General features: G+C 48.2%; 1 protein-coding gene across 2 annotated transcripts in view; it reads right to left on the bottom strand.

Moving 5' to 3' along the window:
• KIAA1549 (KIAA1549 ortholog) overlaps positions 1-27,696 on the bottom strand; it is a 107,593-nt gene that overhangs the window by 54,458 nt on the left and 25,439 nt on the right. For both annotated transcript variants that reach the window (XM_041002111.1, XM_041002112.1), the window contains exons 2-6: positions 8,616-11,315; positions 4,914-5,002; positions 3,944-4,121; positions 2,644-2,774; positions 747-930 (exon numbers count right to left, since the gene is read on the bottom strand). In XM_041002111.1, coding sequence (XP_040858045.1) covers positions 747-930; positions 2,644-2,774; positions 3,944-4,121; positions 4,914-5,002; positions 8,616-11,315 — 3,282 coding nt within the window. The remainder of the gene's footprint in view (positions 1-746; positions 931-2,643; positions 2,775-3,943; positions 4,122-4,913; positions 5,003-8,615; positions 11,316-27,696) is intronic.

Here is a 27,696-nt window from a genome sequence, read left to right as displayed (position 1 = left end):
TGTTTTATGTAGCACCATGGTACATGCTCAGATAACACCCCATTCATATATCTGATCATGGTACCACTCCCTACCTCACAAAACTAGCTGGAGGGAGCCGGTAGTGTGGCGCAGCAAGTTAAGCCGCTGCCTGTGATGCCAGCATCCCATCTGAAGTAGCAGCTCAAGTGCCAGCTGTTCCACTGCTGATGCAGCTCCCTGCTAACACACCTGGGGAAGCAGCGGACGATGGCTCAACTACGTGGGGCCCTGCCACCCACATGGGAGACCCAGACGGGAGTTCCTCAGTCTCTCTCTCTCTATAACTGCCTTTGGGCCGTCATCGACTGCTTTCCCAGGCCACAAGCAGGGAGCTGGATGGGAAGTGGAGCTGCCGGGATTAGAACCAGCACCCATATGAGACCCCGGCGCATTCAAGGCAAGGACTTTAGCCGCTAGGCTACGCTTAATATTTGCCTTCCAAATATTAAGCAATCTTTTCTTCCTGCCTGGTGATGAGCCTGGTGACAATCACAGACTGCAGGAGACGACGAGGCAGAGACGATGGTCCTGGGCGAGAACAGTGACAGCAGGGGTGGCTCTGTGTGTGCTAGAGCAGGGCTGCAGCCATGCAAGAAACTCTTGCTCTTTCCAATTATGCTTCCTGTGGGCCCAAAGCTGCTCTAGAATATGGTTGTTATATTGTCATTCGTTAAAAATCGAAAAAGAAGTCCACCCATGAGAGTAGCCCCGGCCCCAAGACTCACGCTCTGCGATCTGCAGCACTGGGTAGCCCAGGTAGAAACTGAACTCCACCACACTCAGGTTCCGCAGCAGCTCGCTCACCTCCGACCCATTCAGAAATCCCTGTGTGCCCCTGACACCAAAGATGATGTTCACGGGGCCCCGGCGGGGAGCCGCCCGGGAGGAGCTGACGGTGACATTCAAGATCTGAAAGAGGGAAAGTTGCCACGCACGTTGAGACACTTTTTCACAGCTTGTCTGCATTCCTTTCTCATAAGGTCCCTTGCTGGATTTTTTTTTTTTAATTAAAAGGAAGAAGAGTAACTGTCTTTCAGAGCAGTCTGCCTCTTGCAAAACTCAATGCCTGGTTTGTTGAAAGTGCTTTTGCATGTGATGAACTGAGCACGTGCATACACAGCCCTTCCCATCCTCTGTCCCAGCCCTGAGTCCATGGAAACCACCATACTGGACAAAGAGGAATCCACTCCCGACAGTAGTGAGAAGGAGGGAGGGAAAACCAGACACTGTCCAACGGCTGGGAGGTGGGAAAAGGATAAATTCATACTGACACACACCAAGACTGTGGGAGCCGAGACCCAAACATACAGGTAGTGTGTGGCCCAACTCAGAGTTATCCTCCCCAGGGTGTTGTACAAGGCCCCCAGGACAGGCCAGGGTAATTAATTAATAGCCCCAGTGCCAAAGAGCTGAGCCAATCGCCTTCCTCCTCTTTCTACCAGCTACACCCAGGCCAGCGCAGAGGTGCTGGCGGCCAATGTGCCCTGTCCCACAATTGCCCAAAGAACTGCTCTGGGAAGACAGGGAACGCCCTGGCTGGGAGCACTGAGAGCCCCATTGTGGGGCTGGGCTGGGCAAGAAGGTGGCAGAAGCTGTCATAACTGCAGGGCCCTCCAGTGTACACAGCAACCCAGACAGAGGGAAGTGAAAGGAAAGGCAGCTTTGCCATGAAAAATATGCTGGGAGCTCGCCCTCCTTCTCTAGATGGTGTGGAGGATTCTTAGGCCGCCCGTGTCCAAACACCCAGCTCAGTGCCCAAGGTGCCAACAGGTTCTCCATCAAAACAGCTTTCCCAGAAGGCAAGAACTATCCCTGCTACCAATATCAGCACCCTGATTCTTTCCTAACGGCCTAATTTGCACCCAGAAGTTCCCAGACGCTCACGGCAAACCAACAGCACACAATGACCAAGGAGCAACGGCTCCAAGCAACGGTCACAGGAAAACAGAGATGACTTAGAAAATGAAGGCAAGCGTTTTTCAAAAAAATTCTGATTCATGCCTTCAGACACTTTAGAACAATGATCCTGCATCGTCACAAGATGCCCTGACAACTGGCAATGAACAACGCAGAGAAAACGATCGCAAACGTAAGTCCGACGGAGAGACAGAGTCACACCAGAGGCGCTGGTTCAGACGCAATGACTCAGAGGGCAAAGCTGAAAACACCTGCACAAACTGGGAATTTCTAAAAAAGGGATGGGAAAAGGAGGAGGAAAGTAGACTCACTCATTTCATAAAGATGGAGCAATGAATGTGAAAGGAAAACAAAACCAATGGTATGGCAGTTTCCAAACACCTGAACACCCATGCAAAACCACCCTGGCCAGTGCTGCCTCCTCTGTGGTTAGACTGAAACCTGCACTTCCCTGCTCTCATGGGCATACTCAGGTGGCTGCCATTCCTTTTCAAAACATTCCCAAATCCTCTGCCCAGCAGGTCTGAGTTCCCTAGCCTTTAGCTCCTCTGTACACCTCCCTGACACTTGGCCCATTCTTGTGCTGTGTAGGTACGATGCCAGGCGGAGGATGGGCCTCTTCCACGTCTGCCATAAAGCACTGGAAAGCCACTTCCCTCTGAAAGGATCAAGCCCTCCGCTCCGGGTGGTCCGTGCCGGCCTCACCTGCACTGTGAGGTTGTACGTCCCCTGGTGATGTTTTCTCACTTCGAAGAGAGCTGTCATCAGGCCTTTCTCGATGCGCTGGGTGAAGTTGCAGAAGCCAGTGTCCACGCTTGGCGGCACAAACTGAAGAACTAAAAGGAAGGATAGCAACCCAAGTCCCATCAAAGAAGTGTTTCTAAGGCAGGTAGGAGGGGAGGGTGACCAACAGCATCTAAATGAACCACCTGGTCCCCAGCAAGGTGCAGGTGTGATAACACGATGTACAGTTCTGTGTCTTTGCCTCGGGGAAATGCGGAACGCCACTCCTGTACCAGCAGAACCATGCACTGCGGAAGTGACTGGTGCCCCATAACCAACACAGAAAAACACCTTGAATAACAATCTGAGCACCAGAAGATGCAACTGACCTGGTACACCTCAAACATGTAAGCTCCTCAGAGATGCATTCCTGAGGGCTTATGGGTGAAAGGACATTTGGAGTGCTTTCAAAATGCACTAGAATCCTCAAAACGCTTGCGAAGAACACAGGAAACCAAACTGGCAAAATCATGATGAGCACACGTAGGCATAACATGTAATTCCCTTGACTTCTGTGTAAGTCTGAAAACTTGCACAAGGAAAAGTCAAGCAGGGCACCAGGGACTCGTGCATCATCTCAGCGAGTGAGACGGCACTGCGGAAAGATGCACGTGTGAGCAGACACGCGCCTAAAATGTCCTCCGCTTCTACAGCAGAGATGGACATGCCTTTTTTCAGCCAAGGGCCATTTGGGTATTTATAATATCACTCATGGGCCATACAAAAGTATCAAAATAAAAACTAGCCTGTGGCCTATTGTGATAGCCTAGTGGCTAAAGTCCTTGCCTTGCATGCACCAGGATCCCAAATGGGTACCAGTTTGTGTCCCTAAGGTACCCGCTTCCCATCCAGCTCCCTGCTTGTGGCCTGGGAAAGTGGTCGAAGACAGCTCAAGGCCTTAGGACTCTGTACCCATGTGGGAGACCCAGAAGCTCCTGGTTCCTGGCTTCAGACAGGCTCAGCTCCAGCCACTGCAGTCACTTGGGAAGTGAATCAGCGGATGGGAGTGCAGCTGCAACAAGAATGAGCAGGAGCTGAAAATCGCTGAAGCTGTTTGAAGGGGGCATGGGGCATCATGAAACCATTCCAGGGACTTTGTCTTCACGTTGTAAAAAAAAAAGTAGTGAATATAAAAATTAATTCTCCCAGGTTTAAAACAAACCTCTGAAAACCAGAAGGAAAAGCCATTTGCAAATCCAAAGCAGCCCGCAGAGGGTCTCACCTGTCTGAACCTGGAACCTGGAATCTGGCACCAGGAAGGAAGGCCTCACGGACAGGATGAGGGGGGTCTGGCCGCGCACGAGCTTGCTGCTGCTGAGCACGTTCACCACAGATATTGCCGTGTACACGAAAGGACCGGAGGTCACCAAGAAGGTGAAGTCTGTGAACAGGTCATAAACCTGGGCCGACCGAAATACGCGATGAGTCAGACTCAAAGGAAACGGGGGCGGATAGAAAAACAACAAAAACAAGGTGGAAAAAGAAAGAAATCGGTGATTTTACAAGATAGGGTAGTGCTTCCCAGATCATGGGAAATGCATGTTATTTATCTCTTTCACAGCTAATCAACTCTCAAAAACAACATCCGCATCAGGGGAGGGGAACCACTGAAGGGTGAGTGAAGGAGAAGCTGAGGTGTTGTGGCTGTGCTTAGCCTAACAGGAAACAGTATTACACGAGCAGTGCTATCCAAGACAAATGTAAAACGAGCCACAGACGCAATCTTTAAAGCTTCTAACAGCCACATAGAGAAAAACACATAAAAATAGGTGAAATTAATTTTAAATACATTTTGCCTAACCCAACATACCTGAAATATCATTTCTACACTCCCCCAACATGAAAAAACTATTAGTGAGATTTTTACAATCTTCTTACTATGTTTCTGTGACATCTGGTGTGTATCCTGCACTACATCCATCTCACTTCAGGTGTGCCCGCTGCACGTGCTCATGGCTCTGGTTGGGGATGGCACTGGGCTACACAGAGCAAGCCTTTCTGAACCCACGGAGAAGGAGGGAATAAAGACAGCAGCCCATCTCCATCTCAGTGAATGTGCAAAAAGATGCTCATTCAAAAATTTAATTTAAAACAGGATCTAAGTGCTTTCATGCCAGTTAATGGGGACAAAATGACTCAGAGTCATCCCCTACCTGGCGCCTGGGGCCTGAGCGCCCATCCCTCCCACTCACCTTGAGCTCCACCACGCGGTTGAAGTGAATCCTCAACACTTCCTTGATGGCTGTAATGATGTACTCCTGCACAGCTCTTCTGGCCAGCACTAGGAATGAAAGCCAACCCTCAGGTGTGTTTCAGCGTCACCACAGATGATGCAGATGTCACACTTGGGGGTTCCAGGACAATATCCAAGTGTACTTGGTAAAACAGAGCCCAGACTAGGATGGAATGGAGTTAAACACTTGGAGTGCTGATAACCACCCATGGCAGCAGAATACAGGAGACACTTGAAGGGACCAGTTAACTCATGCACAACACCAGTTCAACAGGCTACAGAAACCCTCTGGCCCTGCTGAGGGAGAACAGGAATCAGCAGTTCGTGACCCAGCCACGGGATAAAGCACTTCCAACTTTTCATTTCTGCTTGAACCGATGAGAGGTGTCACTTGGCTGTACCCCACTGGTAAAGCATGAGGCTTTAAAAGCTCCCAGAAGCGATATTTTAAAAGCTGTAAGATGCTAGCTAAAAAGCTAGATGACAGCATCCTTTACAAAACAAATGAAGCCACCCACGCTAACCTTTCAGAGCAGTGAGCAGGGGGTTCTTGTCACTAACAATGAGGGCTAAAGCTTGCAGCTCCGTGCATTAAAATTTTAGGCAGAAAACAAAACATTTTTCATACCCAAAAATAATTCTACTTAACATTTAAAAAGGTTCATTAAAAAAAAAAAAACTGTGCTTAGGGCCCAGCATAGTAGCCTAGTGGCTAAAGTCCTCGCCTTGCACGTCCCAGGACTCCATATGGGCACTGGTTCTAATCTTGGCAGCTTCACTTCCCATCTAGCTTCCTGCATGTGGCCTGGGAAGGCAGTCGAGGACAGCCCAAGGCTTTGGGACCCTGCACCTGTGTGGGAGACTTGGAAAGAGGCTCCGGGCTCCTGACTTTGCACTGGTGCAGCTTCAACCATTGCGGCTGCTTGAGGAGTGACTCAACAGACAGAAGATCTTCCTCTCTGTATATCTTTCCCATAAAAGTAAATAAATCTTTAAAAAAAAAAAAAAAACAAAACTCCCTCTGGTTGTCTGCTCCCTGTATCAGAGAGCCTGGACTTGAGCCCCAGCTCAACTCGCCATTGCAGCTCCCAGGAGCACATGGTGGGAGGCAGTGGATGGTGACTCGGGCAGCTGAGTGCTGAGTTCTCAACCCCTGGCTTTGGTCTGGCCAGGCTGTTCCTGTTATAGGTACGTGGAGAGTAAAATGGGTCGACAGCAAATACCTCCCTCCATGGCTCTACCTCCTTCAAATGAACAAAATATATATATATATATATATTTTTTTTTTGCAGTATGTTTGATATATTTCTTAGTTTTCCATTTCCTGATCTTAATTTTCAAAACTGAAAACAAAATCACTCTGCATTCTTCATTCACTAAAAGGCAAATATTATTTGTTAGTTTTTTGTTTGTTTGTTTGTTTGTTTATTTTTACTGAATTAGTAGTCCACCAGACGGCTAAAAACAAAAAAGCAGAGGTGGGCTTTTTAGTTCATGAGATCACTTGAACAGATCCACAGCTGCTACCACCCTGCTGAGTGACACCACCACGCAGAAATGCCCCACTCAGCAAGGCCACTCAGCAGGGCCTGCCTCAGTTTCGAGTGACCAGACTACACTGCGAGTGGTCAGGGGCAAGGCAGAGTGGGATGGAGACGGGGCATGGCAGACAGCAGGAAAGACACCTCATTCACAGGAGATGAGGTAAGAGCACAGAGGGACGAGGGTGCCAGGCTCCCCTGGGGAGAGCAGTAGGGCAGCCCCTGCCTCCTACATGCAGACCTGGAGAAAGCTTCTGGCTTCGGCCCAGCCAGCACCAGCCAGCTGCAGTGTGAGCCAACAGATGAAGCTCACTCTCACTGGTTCTCTCCTTTCCCCTCTCTTTCTACCCACCACCTCCTTATTAACAATCTATAACTCTTTCAAACAAATAAACATAGCTTTTAAAAAACATGTGTAAAAAGGGTTGGCTTTGTGGCATAGCAGGCAAAGCCACACCAACAATACCTGCATTCCATATGGGCACCAGTTCAAGTACGGGTGCCTCCACTTGTGATCCAGCTCCCTGTTAATGGCCTGGTGAAGCAGCAGAGGCCAGCTGAAGGGCTTGGGAGCCCTGTACCAACAACAGGAAACCTGCAGGATGCTCCTGGCTACGGCTTCAGCCCCGCCCAGGCCCAGCTGCTCCCAGGGCTGTCTGGGCAGTGAACCAACAGACAGAAGACCTCTCTCCCGTCTCTTTCTCTTTTTGTAACTTTGACTTTCAAATAAATAAATCTCCTATGAAAAACTAGATAAAATGGTTTCTAATTATTTACAGAGAAACTCTTAGACACAACCTCAGCTTTGTATCATAAATATCTTAGAATCCCAGAGGTGAAAGTTTTCCCAACTCTTCTGAATTCCTGTAACTAACCACTCTGTAGCTATTTTGTAACAATTTTCTAAGCAAGGAAAGTCTGAGTAGCTTTCCCCCTTTTTCCTCCGGGGGACTACAGTAATTGTGACAATTGCAGGGCCTGATCCTGTTCCCGCCTCAGCTCCCAGCACACTCACTCAACCCTCCCATGCCACAGCCTAGTCAATGCCAAGCTGAAGGTGCCCTCACCAGCATCAGGCTGTGGGTATTGATGGCCCATGCCTACTCAGTCACCTCTCAGGAAGGAGAACTTGGGGTCCTCACCAGGCAGGCCAGTGGCTGATGCTGCTCTTCTAGCAGCAAGGCCTCTGATGGACTGTGCTGGACATGGTACTGGGTGCTCCCCAGGCTGTACCCTGGGGAGACAATCATGGTCAGAGACCAAATAGGAAGGCTGTTAAAAGTTATTCCATGTTTCTCTCCTTGGGATGAAAGGCACATGGATAGGAACACAGGAAAGCAAAATGTATCTTGCTTTCAAGAAAAAGTAAGAAGAGTAAGACAGGATGGAATAGCAAGGCTGTGCTTACGCACTTGCCCAACTCACCACAAAATGCCCTGTGTTGACCATGGCAGCAACACATCCTCTGGGTTAGGAGAGATCCTAACAAAAACTCCTATGATTTGTTAGAATCTCTTGTGTATTCTTGTTTTGTTTTTGCTTTAAGATCTCTGTATTTGGCTGATAGTTACAGAGAGAAAAAGACAGAGAGCACTTTTCCATCCACTGGTTCGCTCCCTAAATGGCTGAAGTCAGGAACCCGGCACTGCTTCCAAGTCTTCCATATGGAAGCATGGGGCCCAAGCATCTGGGTCATCATCTGCTGTTTTCCCCCAGACCGTGAAAAGGGAGCTGAACCAAAAGTGGAGTCGTGAAGACACGAACCTGTGTCAATGTGGGATGCTACTTTCGTAGGCAGGAGCTATACTTGCCATGCCACAATGGCAGCCACTTATGTGCTCTTCTTATGGCTGCTAACCAATGCACATTCTTCCTGGGTGCCAGGCACTGAACTAAGCCCTTCATACTCTTTCACACTCAAATCCTTCAGGAGCCATGGAAGTGGGTATTGCCCTTATTCTTGCTCAGGAGTTGAGGAACCAGAGGACTCAGAGCAACTGTGCAAAGAAGGAGCGGGGGAAAGAGACCTCAGTCCAACACCCTCCCTCCCAACCACTCCACTCCTCCAAGCATCTTAGAGGTCACCACACCCAGGGAGGCGACTCAGAGCTGGGTCTTACCTGTGGTGATCAAATAGGCATCCGGGACCGTAATGTCACACACATACGGTGGCTTGGTGGTAACCAGTGCAGGTACGTCAACAGCAGCCTGGAGAGTGGAGGTGACAGGATGGAGTGAGGGCAGGGGAGGGGCGCTGCTGGCCGCCGAAGGGCTCTGAGTCCCCGCCTGGCTGTGGTCCTGGGCAGTGTCCGTGGCATCCACAGCATCCGCAGTGCTAGGGGTAGAAGTCATGCCAGCTTCCGTGGAGGGATTCCTCTGCATATCCAGGGGTGTCAAAGAGGGCTCCATGGGGCCTGGCCTTGTGGGCAGGGGTGATGGGGTCACTTGGGAGATGAAAAGGAGTGTCGTGGACGACAACGATGAAGACGGGAACACGGAGCTGGTCACTGCTGGACCCACAGTTATGACGCTGGAGAGGGCAGGGAAGATGGTTGTGTTCTCGTGATGTGGCATCACAGCTGAGGTCTCCAGCAACTGGGAAGAGGCGGGGCTGGTGGAAAACACCACTGAGGACATTGTGGGAGTAGTCCCCGTAGGGGAGGCATCAGAGGCTGGCTCCCAGTTGGAGGGCACCCCCAAGGCCACCGTGGATTCTGATTCATGAGGGCTGAGGGAGGACCAGACCATGGAGGAGGCGGTTTCAGTGAAGGCTGAGGTAATGTGAGCGCCTGGGTCTGTCAGTGCAATGGTGGTGGCTTCCAGGAACTGGCTGTGATTGGAGGGGAAGACCGAGGCTGGTGACACCTCGACACGGCTGTGCACAGAGGTGACAGTGTTCAAAGTCAGGGCTGAACTAGGTCTGAGCTGAGAAAACTCCAAGTATGTGGACTCAGGGAGAGACAGGGGTGGGGACTGCAAATGCAGGGAGTCAGAAGGTGGAACCATCCCAAACCAGGTGGAGGCAGACGGCGGTGGTGACTGTGGCAGTGTGATGACTGGGGAGCTGCTCGCCACAGGAGACATCTCGGGAGACACAGGAGCGAGACCCTCTGACGACCAAGGGGCTGAACTGCTGGATGCTGGCGGTGTAGTTGAAAAGAAATCCAAAGTGCTTGCGGATCGGAAAACCCCGGGGGGCTCTCGGTCAGAGAACACTGAGGGCTCCGCGGAAGGAAACGCACCAGAAGATGCAAACAGGCTGGGGGTGAGGGTGGGGAGCAATGGCGTCACCACGAAAGACGAGTGGAGAGGAAGGCTGGCAGAGGCGGGAAGCGGCATGGCAGTCCAGCTGGGTGGCATCACCCCAGTTGCAGCAACCAAGGAGGAGCCTGAAGAGGGATCGAGCGACACGGGCACGGAGAGGTGGCTGTGGGAAGGATACACCTGCGCAGCCCCAAAGCTGCTCAGATCCACCTCAGCAGAAGTGCCAAGACTCCTTTCTGAGACTCCCACAGACCTGGAAGCAAGGGGCACAACAGGTCTGGAAGGGAAAAGTGTGTTAAACTCTGGTGACTCCTCCTCAAACTCAGGGAAGTCGGCGACTACACTGCTGCTCGGTGGAGGGGCACTGCTCGCCGCTACCACGGTCAACGACAGGGTCACAGCACCATCCCCGGATCCCACGTCTCTTTCTGGGGCGCTTGTGGCCAGAACCTGTTGAGGAGATTGCAGGGTGCAGGACACGCACCATGCCGATGGCCTGGACCAGGACACGGGGCTTAGGCTGGGAATGTCATCCACATGGCTGGGCACCACAGAACTGCCAGGCAAGACTGATGCTTCCCTGGCACTACTGGGATGAAAAGGGCTACGGGAAGCATCCGCTGATGGAGGAGCAATGGATTCAAGCCTAAGCGGAGTTGACGACAAAGAATCTGGGGTGCTGAGGCCAAGGGCATTGAGTGAGGCATCGAGGGGGGTGGATGTCCCTGGAGAGATGCTTTCCTCTACATGTGGGCTCACAGCAGTGGTCACATCAGGGCACCAGTCTGTACTTGAGGCCAAAATACCCTCCAGAGAATGCAAGCCCTTGGACGGGGAGGGAAATGGCAGTTGAGTGATGCCATCCCTTGGTAGCTGAGACACTGAAGACCAGGAGCTAAACGGAGGGGTCACTGCGTCTTCTGCCATGGAAGCCACAACCCCTGGCAAAGTCCTGCTTGGTAAGTGACTGAAAGTGGCAGTGGGAAAAAGCACCGAGTTCCCACCAGCGGTCAGAGCATTGCCCTCGGAGGTGGGAACAGCTGACCACAACAGACTGACACGCCCAAGGGACTCAGCAGGCGTCAACGGTGGCTGCACTGGGTTTCCCCAGGCTGTCCTGAATTCTGCATCTTCTAAAGAAGTCACGGGTAGTGATGGCGTGGGTATGGGTGCTAATGTGTCTTTTGGCAACCCCAGTGGGCTGGCTGGGATGTACTGTATTGGAGAAACCCCTTGCGATGCGGTCCACTGAGTGTCAGGCAGAAAGTTATCCATGTCCTCGTCATCCATGGGCACCTCATTGCTGGTCACGGACACGTAGCTTGCCACAAAGATGCTATGGTCTACTGGACTTTGGGTCTGTGTGCCTTGGTTAAAAAAGGTGGTATCAAAAGTGGCGGTGGATGGAGGGCCCACGATGAGAAGCGGGCTGCTTGACTGGGACCATGGTGCGATTTCTGTTAAGGCCACATGTGCAGCACTATACGTGGTGCTCTTCTTCAGCATGAGCTCCACGGAGAACAAAGAAAGGTTGTGCTGCTCCAGGGAGAGCCCATCTGACAAGAAAATCAAAACTGGGTTATTAACAAGACAATGAACTAACGTTTTGTTTCAGACGCCAACATTTGGTCACCCCATCAAACGTCTAGTCACGGAACATTCACGGTTCATGCCAAGACGCTAAAGAGTTAAGTGGAAACAGGCATCACCTGAATTATTAGTGTCAAGGTGGTACCTACGAACGTGCATTAACCAGAGTATCACCTTGACCTTCCCTGTGTGTGTGTGTGTGTGTGCTCATTTACGTGTATTTTCCTCTTACTCTCTAATAATATACTCTCAGATCCACTGAGGGCTGGAAATGGTGGAGGCCTTAAAGGACTGTTTAGGCCACTCTGTGTCATTACCACAAGAAGAAAGAGAGGCTCAGAGAAGACAAACACATCGACTGCAAGTCTGCCCAGACACAGTGGTGAAGGACTGAATAGCAGGTTGCCTCGGGTGTAGAGCCCACATGCTCTCCCTCCCAGGGGACGAGCTAGCTCTCAAGAGAATCGGGCTCGCAACTTGGCAGTATCATTTGCTGCCAAGGAAGCGAGCTTCCCCATGCACCGGGTGTGTGTTCCCAGGCTTGGCTTCCCCCGCGCCCCGCCATGCTCTTCAGCCTCCGGACCTCTGTCCATCCTCTTCATAGTCCCCCACCTGATGACTCCCGCTGGTCACTCTGCACAGTACTGATGCCACCGTCTTCCTTTGCACGCTGCAGGGAGGCTAGTGCCCTATCTCTTATCCCACTCCTCCCAAATGAACCCATGGTTCCTAAGACTTGGAGTGTCTCGAGGACAGGAACTGTGGTGTATTTTCTACTACACATGCCACAGGCAGTCCCAGAGGGAAGGAGCTCAATCAACACCTGTTTGATGAATGAAAGATTGGTGTCTCAGGATACCAAGTGTTAATGTGTGCCGACATCATTCTCAGAGTTGCTCAAATGTCCTGTGCGTCTCACGGCTGTCATTATTTAATAAGCTTAGGTGTCCCCACCTGCAATTCATATACAGTACACACAGAGGCAAAAGATCAAAGACGCAGAGAGTGACCCACCGCACCACAGACTAGGGACAGAGTAGCACCTTCCACCTGTCACAACAGCATATCAGAACAAGTTGGAGAAGGGTGCTTGGCATAGTGCCTAACACACTACTAAACATGGCTGCATCCCTGTGCTAGGAGGCACAGGCTGGACTCCCAGCTCTGCCCATTTCCAGCTCCCTGCTAACGCACACACTGGGAGAGAGCAGGCGATGGCTCAGGAACATGAGTCCCTGCTGTCCATGTGATGCACTTGGACTGAGTCCCCAGCTCCTGGCTACCGCAGGCATCTGTGAAGTGAACCAGTGGATGGGAGAACTTTCTTCCTGTCTTTCCAATAAAATAAATTAATAGATTTCTCTTGAGAAAAAGGAACCATGTAAAACATTAGAGGCATACTTTTGAATCCAAAGATGTGGTGATTTATTTGAAAGGCAGAATCACAGACAGGGAAAGGCAGCAGGAGAAGGGCAAGATCTTCTATCTTCTGGCTGGCTCACTCCCCAAATAGCCAGAACAGCCAAGGCTGGGCCAGACCAAAATCAGGAGCCTGGAACTCAGGCTCTACCACATGAGTGGCCATCCTCTGCTTACACATCAGCTAGAAGCCAGATGAGAAGTGGAACTGGTACTCCCATGGGATGTTGGTGTCACAACCCAATATGCCACAGCAGCAGCACCTACTTTGTTTGGTTTTAAAATTAATACATCCTATTCCATTTCTGGCACTTTGGCAGCCTGGAGATACTGAAATTACAACACTTCACAACACGTACAAGTACTTCATAAATATGCAGCAGCATACTTGTAGATGACCATGAGGCAGGAAAGGAAACCTGCTGAGCACAGGGGTAAGGCAGGGGAAGGACCAGGCAGGTGGCGAGGCCCAGTGGGGAGACCAGGTCGGAAGGCCTGGTGCTTACATCACAGTGGGGTCAGGGCTTAGGCTGCATGAATGTCAAAATGTCAAAATACAGGCCATCTCCAAAACGTGAAGACCCAGAAACATTCTTGTGAGGGAAGACTGGGTCAGGAGAAAACCCCTCCGAGGACAGTATGAGATGTGCCTGTCTCCAGCAGGGGTCTGCTTGAGAATGCCATGGACTGACTAGTTCCCCTCACCCCCCAAAAACAGCCCAATGAGACCCACACAGACAGAATCAGATCTGACAAGATCTCAGAATTACAGATTTAATTCATTTAAAATCCCAAAAAGAGACTGTGACCATGAGTCATGACCAAGACTTGATGAAAACATGCCAGGAAGATTTGAAAAAGAAACAAAGAACAAATATTTAGAAATGGAAAATGTCGGGCCCAGGATGGTGGCCTAGTGGCTAAAGTCCTTGCCTTGCACACCCCAGGATCCCATACGGGTGCCAGTTCTAATCCTGGTGGCCTTGCTTCTCATCCAGCTCCCTCCTTGTGGCCTGGGAAAGCAGTCGAGGACAGTGCAAAGCCTTGGGACCCTGCACCTGTGTGGGAGACCTGGAAGAACTTCCTGGCTCCTGGCTTTGGATCGGCGCAGCACCGGTTGTTGCAGTCACTTGGGGAGTGAATCTTTGGATGGAAGATCTTTCTCTCTGTTTCTCCTCCTCTCTGTATATCTGACTTTGTAATGAAAATAAAATAAATCTTTTTTTTAAAAAAAGAGAAATGGAAGATGTCATGATTTAAATAAAAAACCCAATATACAGGTAAAACAGCTATTTGGATTTCATGAGCCAGGGGCAGAGGAAGAGCTGAAAAAAATCATTTAGAATGGGACACAGCAAAGCAAAGAAATGGAAGATAAAAGACCTGGAAGACAGAATTAGATCGTCCAACATAAATCAAAATCTTACAGGAAAAACCTGATAGAGGGAAAGATCCAGCGCTGGGCGTCTTGAAAGTTGTGAGAAGCAAACACCAAATGTGGGAGCTCTCGGGTCGAAGCACCAAGAAGTCAAAGTGGACCCCACACCATACACATGACGACACTAACACAGGAGAGCAGAATGCCAAGGACAATGGGGAAAAAATTAAAGCAGTCCGAGAAAGGACAGCAGTGACCCCAGCAGACAGCCACCTCACAGACCTTGAAGGCAGGTGACCATGAATAAAGCCGCCCCAGTGCCAAATGGGTATTGGATAGCAAGCTGCGCCCAGAGGACGTGTAAGAACACCACTCTCACATAAATAACACACGGATCTTGAACAGAGTTCCTCTAGGAAGGGGCTTCCAAGCAAGGCTTTCCTTCTAGAAGAAGAGCAACCACCCCAGAAGAAGGGGAGGAGTAAAGGCTGCCTGAATGGTAACCACACCGATATCTGGTGGTATAAAACAGCAATAACACCTGCCTCGTCACCTCTCGGTTTATATAGGACACACAGCACGAGAGTCGGTCACTGCAGACACACAGACGCTGAGGGCGCGCTGGCCATCAGTGACTCGCTTTGCCAAGAAGGGAAAATCAGGAGTTAAAACAAAATTCTATGAATGCATTTGGTGTTTGCTGAAATTTGCTTTGAGTCCTATATGCAACATATTTCCAACTGATTCGCTTAGCCTCTGAAAGCCACCAACTTATATCAGCATAAACTACTGACTTAAAAGATTGCACTTCTTTCTCTGTAATAAAAGACTTATTTTAAAAAAGATTTACTTATCTCAAGACCAGAGTTGAGCGAAAGAGATCTTCCATCCATTGGTTCACTTCCAGGAAGGTCACAACAGCCAGCACTGAGCCAAGCTGAAACCAGGAGCCAGAAGTTTCTTCCAGGTCTCCCAAGGAGCAGTGACTCAGGCACTTGGGTGCCATCTTTGGCTTCTTTTCCCAGGTCAATAGTATGGAGACTGACTGGAAGTGGAGCATCTCGGACCAGAACCAGCATGCATTTGGTATGCCAGCATTGCAGGTGGCAGCTTAACCAGTTTACATCACAGTGCCAGTCTCCTATGACTTTTTAAAATGAATAAACAGTGAAAGAGGGGGACCATTTCTTGGAGAGCTTAAGCTGTTCCACAGAGCTATTTTAAGTTGTCTGTTGTCTTTACGACCTGGCTCCAGGATTCCTCATCTAAGTGCTTTTTTAACTTATGTGTCACCTTCCAAGCACAAACCTGAGAAAGCCTGATACTTGCTACAGCCATGGGAAAGTCAGAAATACTCTTTTCCACAATGAAGGTTTAAACATTACAGACTTAACAAGGAATAAAAATCATACTTCTACCAAATTGTACCGCATATAAATTTGAAAGCTTTCATAAGGATACATTATTTCAATGTGTCTCAAAACTCTTCTGTGATAGAATCCAGCATACAAGATCTGAAAGAGGGGCAAGATGCCTTCCAGAATCAAAGAGTCTGGGTGCAGTGGTACAGTTAATCCTCTACTGGCTGTGCCGGCATCCCAAATGGGTACCACCACATGTCTCAGCTGCTCCACTTCCCAACCCAGCTCCTTACATACGATCTGAAAAAGCAGCGGAGGATGGTCCAGGTGCTTGGGTCCCTGTACTCACACAGGAGATCCAAAAGAGGCTCCTGGCTCCCAAATTTAGACCTTCCCAGCTCTGGATTTTGTCACCGTTTGAGGAGTAAACCAGCAGATGGAAGATCTCTCTCTGTCTTACCCCCTCTCTCTAATGCTGACTTTCAGGTTGAATAAATAAAGTCTTTTTGGAAATCTCAGAGCCTATGGAACTATATCATAAAACTAAAAATAAAATAGAAAAAAATATAGCAAAAGAAAGAAGAAATCATATTAATATTCTGTTCATTATAACATGTTAATTTATCAAGATAGCCAGTATTCCAGTATTCCCCTGAGTAAGACAAAGACAAACAGCCGCTTAGAATTCTTGAACTTCCTCTCACTACAATATGTTTATTATTTAGTTGCTTAATTCTATCTCGATGTATTATTTATGCTATGCAAGGCTGTACAGTCATAATAAATTAATGAATAAGTACTGAAAATTTTTTAAATAATAAAAGGAAAATAAAATAAATCAGAAACACATTCACAAGTGAACCAGAAGACCGCAAGAGACAAAGTAACAAAGGCAAGTAATACTTTACGGCAACTTATGCATCCAAATACCTGCTGCAAATCAGAATTTAATCAACTCTGCCTTCCAAAGGACAGGGAACAGGGAAGGCAAATGGTCAAAAGGACATCAGATCCTGAAGAGAAAAGTACAGGAACAAAAGCTTCACCTTGAGCAGCGTGAGGTGTGCCAGGCTGGGGTGATGGCTCTTTCAGCCCAGCCCCAAGAGAGAGCTACGTCTCTGAAGAGACAGCAGCTGCGGCCCCACAGGAACTGCATCTGTAGTTAATTCAGGCAGGATTGGGAAATCCAGCAGGGACTTGCATTTCAAGCCCCGGAGACCGATTTTCAAGCTCTAGAGCTTTGCTCCCTAAAGAGCCTGTTTGATGGCAGGCAGGCAGGCAGGCAGGGAGCAAAGCAGTTGGGATGACTCTGGACGTGCATCTGGATGATGTGGACGCCTTGTGGAAACACAGGGGCAGCCCCGCAGCCCTCGGGGGAGCCCTGGGCTGAGTGGCCAGCAGAGAGGCACTTCCTCTCCTTGAGCCCACATCCCACAGGTTTTTCACATGGCTAAGACCTAGCCATGGTATACATCCTGGCTCAGGCACTGCCCATCTGCTCTTGCTGCCACCCCATGCCGACTCACATGATTAACAATTACTGATGAAGATCCTGTCCCTCGAAGCTTATCAGGGATTCACACAAGCAAGATAACATGCTCTTCTTAACTATCTTTCTCTTGAGTCAACTTATCTACCTGGAACTCTTCTCTGCATATGATTGTCAATCGTGGAATCCTCAACTCTTTAAACCAAATGGACCCTTTAAGACCTAAGCCAATCCCTTGCAGGTGCAAATGAGGCTCAAAGAGTTTAAGCTGCCTTGCTCAAAATAGCACGCAGGGACAGGTCCACCACACAGAGACAGCTTCCCTGCTCCCAGCACTTGCTCTGACCATATTTTGTCAAATGAGTGTATTTCATTAAAATAGTTGTTGAAGAAATCAAACGAGAAAAAAAAAAAAAAAGCTAGCTTGTATTCTGGCTGCTGGATTCTGTGCCATGGAGAGTCATGCAAAGGTATGCTTTTCAAACCGTGAGACCCCAGCCCCCACGAGAAGACAGCTCATGCTCAGGCCTAGGGGTCAGGGAAATGAAACCACTCGGACCCAAGGAGCAGCTGGGTCACCTTCCACACAGGCAAGGCCTGGCCATTATTTCTGATGCTGTGCTGCACTGTCAGGTTTTCCAAACATGAGCCTTTTCCACTCCCTGTAGACATGAAATCTACAAAACTAGACCTTCCTCCTGCATAGTACATATGAGTTAAAAGCCAAAACAGGTAACCAAACCACTACTAACGTGGCAAAACCCCCCTCCACATTCTCCAATATCTTAAGGAGAATGTTGGGGACCATTATTAAATCCCCTTTCCCAGCTCCATTTTTCATTTTTCTCCCTGCAAGGTCCTCCATTATTTCCCATATGTACACCAAAATCTTCTCCCAGGTTATTCTAACTAGTTTTATTATCATAAGAAAATAAGAAATACTACTGGAGCTGGCACTGTGGCAAAGTGGGCTAAACATCTACCCGTGACAGACATTCCTAAGAGTCCTGGTTCGAGTCCCAGCTGCCCCACTTCCAATCCAGCTCCCTGCTACTGAGCATGCAGCAGCAGATGGCCAAGTGGCTGGGCTGCTACCACAAGGGTCACCCAAATGGAATTCAAGGCTCCTGCTTTTGGCCTGATTCAGCCCTAGCAGTTGCAGCCATTTGCAGCATTAAGCCAGGAGATGCAAGATCCACCCCCACTCCAACCGCATTCTCATAACTCTGCCTTTCATAAAACAAAACAAAAAAACAAATCTAGCTTTAAAGATGAACTACTACTTACAAAAATATACACTGGTATACATACACAGGTTAGTATTCTTACTCCAACCAGCTGAAACTCAAAATGCTGCAAAATCCAAAACTTTTTGAGTACTAACATGGCACCAAAAATGGAAATTCCTCACTGCGAAACTGCTTTACGTGTGTACAGGACTATTCAAACTACTGTACAAAACTGCCTCTAGGCCACAAGCATAGATGTCTATGAAGCGAATGAACTCTGCAGTTAGGTGCAGGTCCCATGGCAAGCTCCCCCTTCAGGTACAGGCATACAAACATCCCAAAGCCTGAAAAAAATCTCTGATACTTATGGCTTCAAGTATATTGAATAAGACACACATGATGTGTTTTATACATACACATATATATGTAAACATGCCGTATACACATGCGTATGTCACTTGTATAGATGACAGCTAGAACACCTGAGCACCCATTACACAGTTTAAGAAAATTTAAAACAGTACTTCAATGCCTCCTTCCCACAGAGTAACCACTACTTTGAATTGTATGCTTCTTATATCCTTTTCTCTTTTTTAAAAGATGTATTTGTTTAGGGCCTGGAGTGGTAGTCTCGAATACTGGGATCCCATATGGGCACCGGTTCTAATCCCGGCAGCCTCACTTCCCATCCAGCTCCCTCCTTGTGACCTAGGAAAGCAGTCGAAGACGGCCCAAAGCCTTGGGACCCTGCATCTGCATGGGAGACCTGGAGAAGGCGGCGGGCTCCTGGCTTCAGACTGGCTCAGCTCTGGCTGTTGCAATCGCATGGGAAGTGAATCAAGATCTTCCTCTCTGCCTTCCCTCCTCTCTGTGCGACTGACTTTTTAAGATATATTTATTTATTTAAAAGGTAGAGTTACAGAGAGAGAGAGAGGTAGAGACAGAGACCTTCTGGGTTGCTTCACTCCCCAGATTGCCACAATGCCCACAGCGAGGCCATGCCAAAGCCAGGAGACTGGAACTCTATCCAGCACCCTCACGAGTGCAGGGGTCCAAGGCCATGGGCCCTCTTCAGGTGCCTTCCCAAGCACATTAGCCGGGAACTGGGTTGGAAGCAGAGTAGCTAGAGCACAGACCAATACCCACATGAAGTGGCAGCTTAACCCACTGTACTGCAACACCAGTCCCATATCTTATAACATATATACTTGTATATTCCCAAGGAATATATTTTTACAGGTTTACTTACTTATTTGAAAGGCAGAAATATACAGACAGAGGAGACACAGAAAAACAGGTCTGGGGCCCAACCCAATGGCTCAATTGGCTAACTCTCTGCCTGAAAGCATCAGGATCCCATAGGGGCACTGGTTTATGTCCCGGCCACTCTACTTCCCATCCAGCTCTCTGCCTTGTGGCCTGGGAAAGCAGTGGAGGACGGCCCAAAGCCTTGGGACCCTGCACCCATGTGGGAGACCTGGAAGAAGCTCTTGGCTCCTGTTTTCAGACTGGCTCAGTTGTAGCTGTTGGGCACGGTTGGACAATGAACTAGCAGATGGGAGATCTGTTTCTCCTTCTCTCTATAAATCTATCTTTACAACAAAAGTAAATAAAATATTTTCTTTTAATTAAAAAAGAAGAAGAAAGAGAAGTCTTCCATCCATTGGTTCACTCCCCAAATGGCTGCATCAGCCAGAGCTAGGCCAGAACAACTCCAGGAGGTAAGAGCTTCAGCCAGGTCTCCCACATGGACACAGAGAACTTGGGCCATCGTCCACTGCTTTCCAGACACATTAGCAAGAGCTGGATCAGAAGTAGAGCATCTGGGACTTGAACTGGTATCCACACAGGATGCTGGCACTCAGATGGCACTCTTACCTGCTATACCACAGTGCCAGCCCCAGGAATATATTCCTCAGCTTTGTATGTTTTCAAACTTAACCAAAATGGAAGTACATTCCAGGTACTCTAGCATCAGTTACTTTTTTTTAACTCCATACTATTATTCCAATTAACTGATCTTTGCAGGTAACTAAAATTCTTTCATTTTTACTTCAACATGAATTCCATTTCATGTCTACGCCAAAATTTATTTACCTATCTACTGTGGTTGGGCAGTTGAATTTTTGCCAATTTTGGCACTGTAAAAACTTCTGATAAGAGTTTTCTTCACCATTTTCTGCAACCTATGTGTGTGTAGATACACATATGTGCACATATAGCTAAGAATGGAATTATTGGATCATAGTCTGTAACTTTCTTAAACTATACCAAACAAAATGTTTCAAAGTAGTTGAATCATTTGCGCTTCTACTACCACCAGGTAAGAGTTCATCTGCTGTAGACCCTCAACAACACTGGTACCCTTGGACTCTCACCCTTGTAGCACTTAGGTTGCTATGACGTCTCAGACCCTGCCTTGCAACTTCCTCCTATCACAGCCCAGTGTAACACCTGTTCCATGTCTCCTGGACAATCAGACTGCAAGTCCTCTTGTTTTTTTCCGATGTCCTGTCCATTTTTCTGTTTGGTTGTCTTTTTCTTTCTAATTTGAATGTACTTTTTTCCCCAAATTTTAGGTCCTAATATTCAATGTAAGTTATAATTTCCTTCTTGTGATTTGTTGCTTGATTCTCTTTGGGGTGCCTTTGGAAGAACTGAAGGTATCGGTTTTAACGTATTCAAATTTATCACTTGTTTCTGTTTTCATTCGAGATTCATGTGTGTGCATCCTAAGATGATATAGTTAGATGCCCACCCAAAAAGGTATAGTTATACATTCTATATTGTCTTAAGTTTTAAAGGTTTGGCCTTTCATATTTCAAACCAAAAGCAGTGTATATGAGAAAGAAAAAACTAAAGGCACAAGGTGTGTAAATATGAACAGGTATTCTAGGCGCTGCCACTCAAAATGTGACTCACAAGCTCTTGCAGTGAGATGGCTGCTTCCTGCAGCCTACAGGCAGGGTGCCACCCCTGCTTCAGAGTGCAAGCCAGGCTGCAGACACGCCCCGCCTGGCCTGTGACACTCCTTGAGGGCTGTACCACTCTGCAGGGTCTGCAGCCTGTCTCAAACGGAAACCAACAGTAGAAAAGGTGACTATGCTGGCACAGCGGTGTAGCCAACACAGATTTGGCATCAATGAGGCCCAGAATGCCTGCCAGCTACTGGCTGCTTTTCTCCTAGGCACAAGGCAACCTAGGCACTTGCCTACTGCTGGGGGAAAAATGAAATTATTAAAAAGTGAGCAGTTTCTAACAGTACATATTCTGTTCTTAGTATTAAACACAAACCCTTATATTTGAATAAAATTTTTTAATGTATACAAGAGGCCAGCACCAGGGTACAGCGGGTTAAATAATCACTTGCAATGCTAGCATCCCATGTGAGCACTAGTTCAAGTTCCAGCTGTTCCATTTCCAATACAGCTCCCTGCTAATGAACCTGGGAAAGCAGCAGCAGATGACCCAAGTGCCTGAGAACCTGCCCCTCCCATGGAAGCCCTAGATGGAGTTCCAGGATCTTGGCTTCAGCCATGCTCAGCCCCAGCCATTGTAGCCCTCTGGGAAATAAATGAGCAGGTGGAAGATTTCTCTCTGTGTCTCCCACAGACTTTCTGTAACTCTGCCTTTCAAATAAATAAGTCTTTAAAAAAAGAAGAAGAAGAAGAGTCCTGTACCACAGCTCAGCGGTTAAAATCCTTACCTCGCAAGCTCCGGGATCGCATATGGGTACCAGGTCATGTCCCAGCTGCTCCGCTTCCCTTCCATCTCCCTGCCTATGACCTTGGGACTCTGCACCTGCATGGGAGACCTACAAGAAACTCCCGGCTGCAGATTGGCTCAACTCCAGCCATTGTGGCGTTTTGAGGAGTGAACCAATGGGTGGAAGATCTTTTTCTCTGTCTCTCCTTCTCTGTAAATATGCCTTTCCAATTAAAAAAAAAATAAGTAAGTCTTTAGAAACATGCATAACAAAACACAAAATCCAAATTATGTATTAGAGAAAAAGAATTCATCCCCGTCTCCCCACCCCAACCCTGTCCTTCAACAGAAAATAAAATGTACATTCAACTTCCTTTATTTGTCTTTGAATGGAAGACCCAGAAGAGGTTCCTGGCTCTTGGCTTTGGATTGGCTCAACTACAGTTCTTGTGGCCATTTAGGGAGTGACTCAGTGTTTGAAAGACCTTTCTATCTGTCCTGTCTGTAACTCTGCATTTCAAATAAAAACATAGCAATTAAAAAAAAAAAAAAACCCAGGTTCTGCATATAAGAAAAAAAAGGTTTTCCTGGACTTGTGATTCTGGAGCCTGGAGGGTCAGACACGTGGTCCCAGCATCCTGGGGAGGGCCACGGCAGAATCACACAGGTGTAAAAACAGAAAGTGAACTGGCCACAAGCAGAAACGGCCACAGGCTGAGACAGGAAGCGAGACAGGTGCACAGCCACCTTTGCTCCTTTTGTAGGAACCTGCTTTAGTGCATTCCCGGAAACCACACTCATCTCCTCCCCGGGACCTCATTAACTCTCAGCTGGGCCCTCCTCCTCAGGTTTCCAGCACCTCTCAACGCCGCCACACAGAAGACCCCACTTTCAAGGCATGAACCTCTGGGGGACACGCTCCAACTGGAGCAGTGGTGCACTGCACACTTAATGGAAGCTGCTCTGTTTCACTTTGCTTTGTTTGATGCTTTCCTAAGTAAAAGGCCATCCTCTCTTTCCCACTCTGGAAGGCAAGACTTACTTAAAGTTAGCACTTTAAGTAAGCTAACAAAACTGAACGCTCAGCTCACTAAGAACAAAAGGCGAAAAACGTCTTCTGCCAGCCATCTGTTTCTAAAATAATTTAATTCAAAACACAGCCCTGTAATGACGAGTAAAAGGACACCATCAGCTCAGAGATAATCTTGGGTCTCTGATTACACGCAGAGCTGGATGGCACACAGCAGGCCATGACTAAGCATGAAGCGGCATCTTCCCTCCCCGACGCGGGCAGTGGCATTTCATTCCCACGCCCGCTGCTGCACAGGCCCCCGACAAAGCGACCAGGAGACAGTCCTGCCTTTCTGGGTGGGTCTGATTCCACCAAACAGTAAAGAGCTTACACTGCAGGCTCATTTCCTTAATTCAGCTCTGATTTAAGCTTATATAGTACATCAAGGGAGCAAGAGGCTTAAGAGAGGGGGGATCCTTCCGACTGGAAGCACCAGCACAAAGGCACGGGTCCAGACAATGTGGGATGTGTTCTGTGCTACCAGGAGTAGCGGCTCGGTGTGGGAGAACACTGGGACAGTTGGCTCAGGAGTGTGAGAATGTTGGCAGACAATGGGGAGCCACTGGGTATTTTGAGCAAAGCGGTCTTTTTGTCATTGCTATCCTGTAGAAAAATCAACCTGACAGAACACAGGAGCGCTGAGCAAGGCTCCACTGTAAGTACAGACACACAGTCCGTGGGGGCGGGGAGTGTGGTCAGCAAGGGCAAGGGAATGGAAAAGCAGTTCCAAGTCACAGACCAGAGAAAGCTCCAAACAGATGATGAAGCTCAGCGAGTTGGCAGTGAGCAAGGCAGGAGAAAGTGAGAGGCAACTGGAGTCACAGCTGCCAACTGCCCAGTGGACAGCTCCACTTGGGCAGCTCACAAAACCCTGATCCCCGCCCCTTCTGCCATTTGATGACACCTGCTCATGGCCACATCTCTCTAGTTTTGAGCCTACTCATACCCTTCCTCCCCACCACCCCTATTTAATCTGCGACTCTGGGATGACCTGCTCAGATCTCTGCTCAGCTTAGCTCTCTGTAGGGTATTGATGGGCAAGAGGCAGGGCTGTGCTGACCTGGTCAACACAACCCTGAGTTTGGATCGAGAACCAGTAATCCCGGTGTGCCCATAAACATTCCAACAAAGGGCTTCTCCTGAGTGCACAGGGTGGTGGCACCTTCAACTTGGCAACTCCCTACCTTGTACAGACAACAACACTAGAGCTGTGAAATACACACCACCCCGGCCACCCAGGCAAAAGGAACCCAAAGAACAGAGTGGGAGGCTGCTCTGTGCAGAGGGCACAGCACCTGGAAGGCCCGGCATGGGAAGGATCTTGACAGACATGGAAATAGCTACTAGGAATGACGCATGGATAGCAAGGGCAGGCTGACATGGAAGGCAGGGAGCCAGTCGCAAGATCCATAGGAATCTGATTCCAGCACTCAAGGCAGCAATTTGGAAGGAAGGCATAGACTGACGATCATCTGCAGAAAGATGCTAATTGAAGGCAAATGACACCGACAAGGAAGACAGACGGGGACGAAGTTGGACTTCCAAACCCGACAGTGCTGCATCCATTTAAGCACATGCTGCAGTGATCAGGAGGGGCCCTCTTGGCTGGTCACTCTGTGCCCACTCCCACAAATACACACAGCAAATCCTACACTCTAGCAACTGGCATTTAGGAGGCGGCACCTTTGGAGGGAGACTAGGTGGCGAGTACTGAGACCATGAGGTTCTGTGTCCTACACTTGATCTTAGCCAAAAGGCCGAGAAGCTGAGGTTCTGTGTCCTTATGAGAGAGGCCTAAGAGAGCTCTGGGCCCCTCCGCCACACGAGCACACGTGGAAGGTGCGTCTACAGGAGAGCAGTCCTCGCTCCACCTGCAAGCGACACATTTTTGTTGTTCAGAAATTCCCCAGTCTAAGGTGGTTTGCTCGGGCAGCCCACACAGGCCAGGACCCACGGCAAATCAAGTGCTACTTACACATGCGCACTGCTACAACCCGTGTCAGCGGGGCACACGATGGTCCTCAGCCTTCCTTAATTTATTTCCATTCCCTGGCAATCTTTCCCAAACCCCCTCTTCTGCAAGCTTATTGGTATGAAGAGCCTACTGATTAGCAATTATCCATAACATTAACTCTCTAAGTATCTATAATTATGACTTTCCCCTGGCTTATTTGTAGGCTCCTTGGGATTCCAGCATGAAGAATAACATGAAGTTAACATAAACACTAATTTGCCAAGAAACTCACTAAATCGAATGCATGGATAAACGAAAAGGCAATTAAAAAAAAAAAATTGAAGTCCTACCACCATGAAGAATTCTTTATTTGTTTTTTGCTATTTATGAGAAAATGCCTAAATGCTGCCATAAGCCAATTGTGGCACTTCCAACTTTCTACCAGAAAATTTTCAGACATCCACAAAAGCTCACAGACTGGAACCCATTATGCAGTTTCAACATAATTTTTTTAAATGAAAGTGAAGCAAACCCCAGACTTCATGATTCATTTTAATTAATCTTTCAGCATCTGTAATAAGGATGTTCAAAGAAAATCACATGCAACACAAAGACCACAATTATCAAGTCAGCAAAATGAGAGGTAATTTCTAATATCAGCAAATGATCTGTTCCATACTTAAGTTTTCCTTGATGGCCTCAAAATATTTTTATGTGACTGCTTTCTCAGATCAGAACCAAACAAGGTACGCAATCGCTTTGGTTCATGCGTCTCTGTAGTCTCTTTTGCTTTTACAGCATTATTTTTTCCTCCCCCTTTTTTTTCTTTTTGTAAGCTCTGTTTCCTCGTTAAAGAAAGCAGGTCATTTGTCCCTGCAGACAACCCACATTCTATATTTGGCTGCCTATGTTCTCACAGTGTCATTTAATATGTGCTTTGAACCCCCGAATTTTCTACAAAATGGCATTCAGATCAAGAGGATTCCATTCGGTTCAGGATCAAGTGTTCTGACAAAAATACCTTCAGGTGGTCCCTAGCACTTCATGTTGTATCACAACAGCAGGTGCCTGGGTGCATCGCCCAGGGTGAGCCTAGAATCTCTCAAGCGCTGGTGGCAACAGGCAGCTCCTCTCCCTGGCTTTTCGCTGGACGATGAAGCATCCAGTCACCCAGATGCTTCAAAAGAGAAAGAAGTGGGAGCCAGGCTGTGGTGCAGCAGGCTAGGCTGCTGTCCTGAGCAACAGCATCCCATACAGTCCCCATTTCAAGTCCCAGCTGGCTGCATTTCAAACGCAGCTCCCAGCTAGTGGTCTGGGAGAGCAGTGAGGACAGCTCAAGTATTTGGCTTCTCTGCTTCCAATCCAGCTCCGTGCCAGTGCAAGCCCTTGGGCCTCTGCCACACACGTGGGAGACCTGGGAGAAGTTTTGGCTTTGGCTCAAGCTGTCTGTTGCGGCCATCTGAGAAGTGAACTAACAGATGAAAAATCTCTCTCACTCTCTCTCTCCTTCCCTCTCTCTGTGTAACTCTGATTTTCAAATAAAGAAATCTTTACTTATAATACACACACACACACATTGAATTTTTGGTGAGGATGTAGAGAAATCAGAGCCCTCACCTATTGCTGGTGCATCTAATTCCCACACAGGCCAGTGATCCAGTCCTGGGTATTCACCTGAGAACACTGAAAAGAAGTGTCTACACAAAAACAGGCCCATCAGTGTTCGTGGTGGCTGTGTGCTCAATAGCCAACAGGAGGACACAAGCCAAATGTCCATTAACTAATGAATGGACAAACAAAGCATCGTGTATCTTCCCACAATGCAGTACTATTGAAACCACAGAAAAAGAATGAAAGATTGATACATGCATCAACATTGATGAATCTTGAAAACAGTGTGGCTAAGTACAAGCAGCAATTGTATGATTCCATTCTCTTGAAATATATATAATAGGCAAACTCAGACAGAAAGCAGACGAGTGGCTGCCTGGGGCCAGAGGGAAGGGGCAATGGAAGGAGGTGGCAGAGATGGCTGAATCCATGATACTGTGAATCCACGAATGCCACTGAAGAGTACACTTTCAAATGGCTAAGGGGGAACATTCCATGTGGCATGTAATTCACCAAAACTTTGGGGGGGAAAGGAAAGACAACTGAGGATTCAAACACAAAAACTCATTACAAATGTGGTGTCTTCTTCAAAACTTGGGGAAGCCCAGGTTTCTGAGCTGCCTTTCCTTCCCACCAGCACAGCATTTCTCAGAGGGATTCTGCTTGCACAATCACCTGTGGATCTTTCAGAAAAATGGATTTCCAAGCCCCAGTGCAATAGCCTAGTGCCTAAATCCTCATCTTGCATCCACAGGACCCCATCTAGGTGCCAGTTCGTATTCCAGCTGCTCTACTTCCAATCCAGCAGCCACTTAGGGAGTGAACCAGAGGACAGAGCTTTCTATATCTTTTTCTCTCTGTAAATCTGCCTTTCCAATAAAAACAAATAAATCTTTAAAAAAATATATGGATTTCCAGAATTCTCTGCAGACTCTGAGAGATGAGGCCCAGGAATGCACATTTTTAATACACTCCAGGCGCCCTGCGACTTGAGGGTGAGCCCATCACTGTACCTGTAGCCCTTCCAGAGCCTCCTAGCAGGATTGCGCCAATCACTGCCTTGTGAATGCCCCAATCCACTGGGCTGGGCACCAGCTCAGCGCTGCTGGCATCTGCTGTGTGCGGCTCT

Source organism: Ochotona curzoniae, unplaced genomic scaffold (assembly GCF_017591425.1).
Source record: "Ochotona curzoniae isolate NIBS_2020 unplaced genomic scaffold, NIBS_Ocur_1.0 scaffold_2476, whole genome shotgun sequence".
NCBI lineage: Eukaryota > Metazoa > Chordata > Mammalia > Lagomorpha > Ochotonidae > Ochotona > Ochotona curzoniae.
The sequence above is the reverse complement of the archived record's forward strand: the minus strand, read 5'-3'. Positions and strand labels throughout refer to the sequence as shown.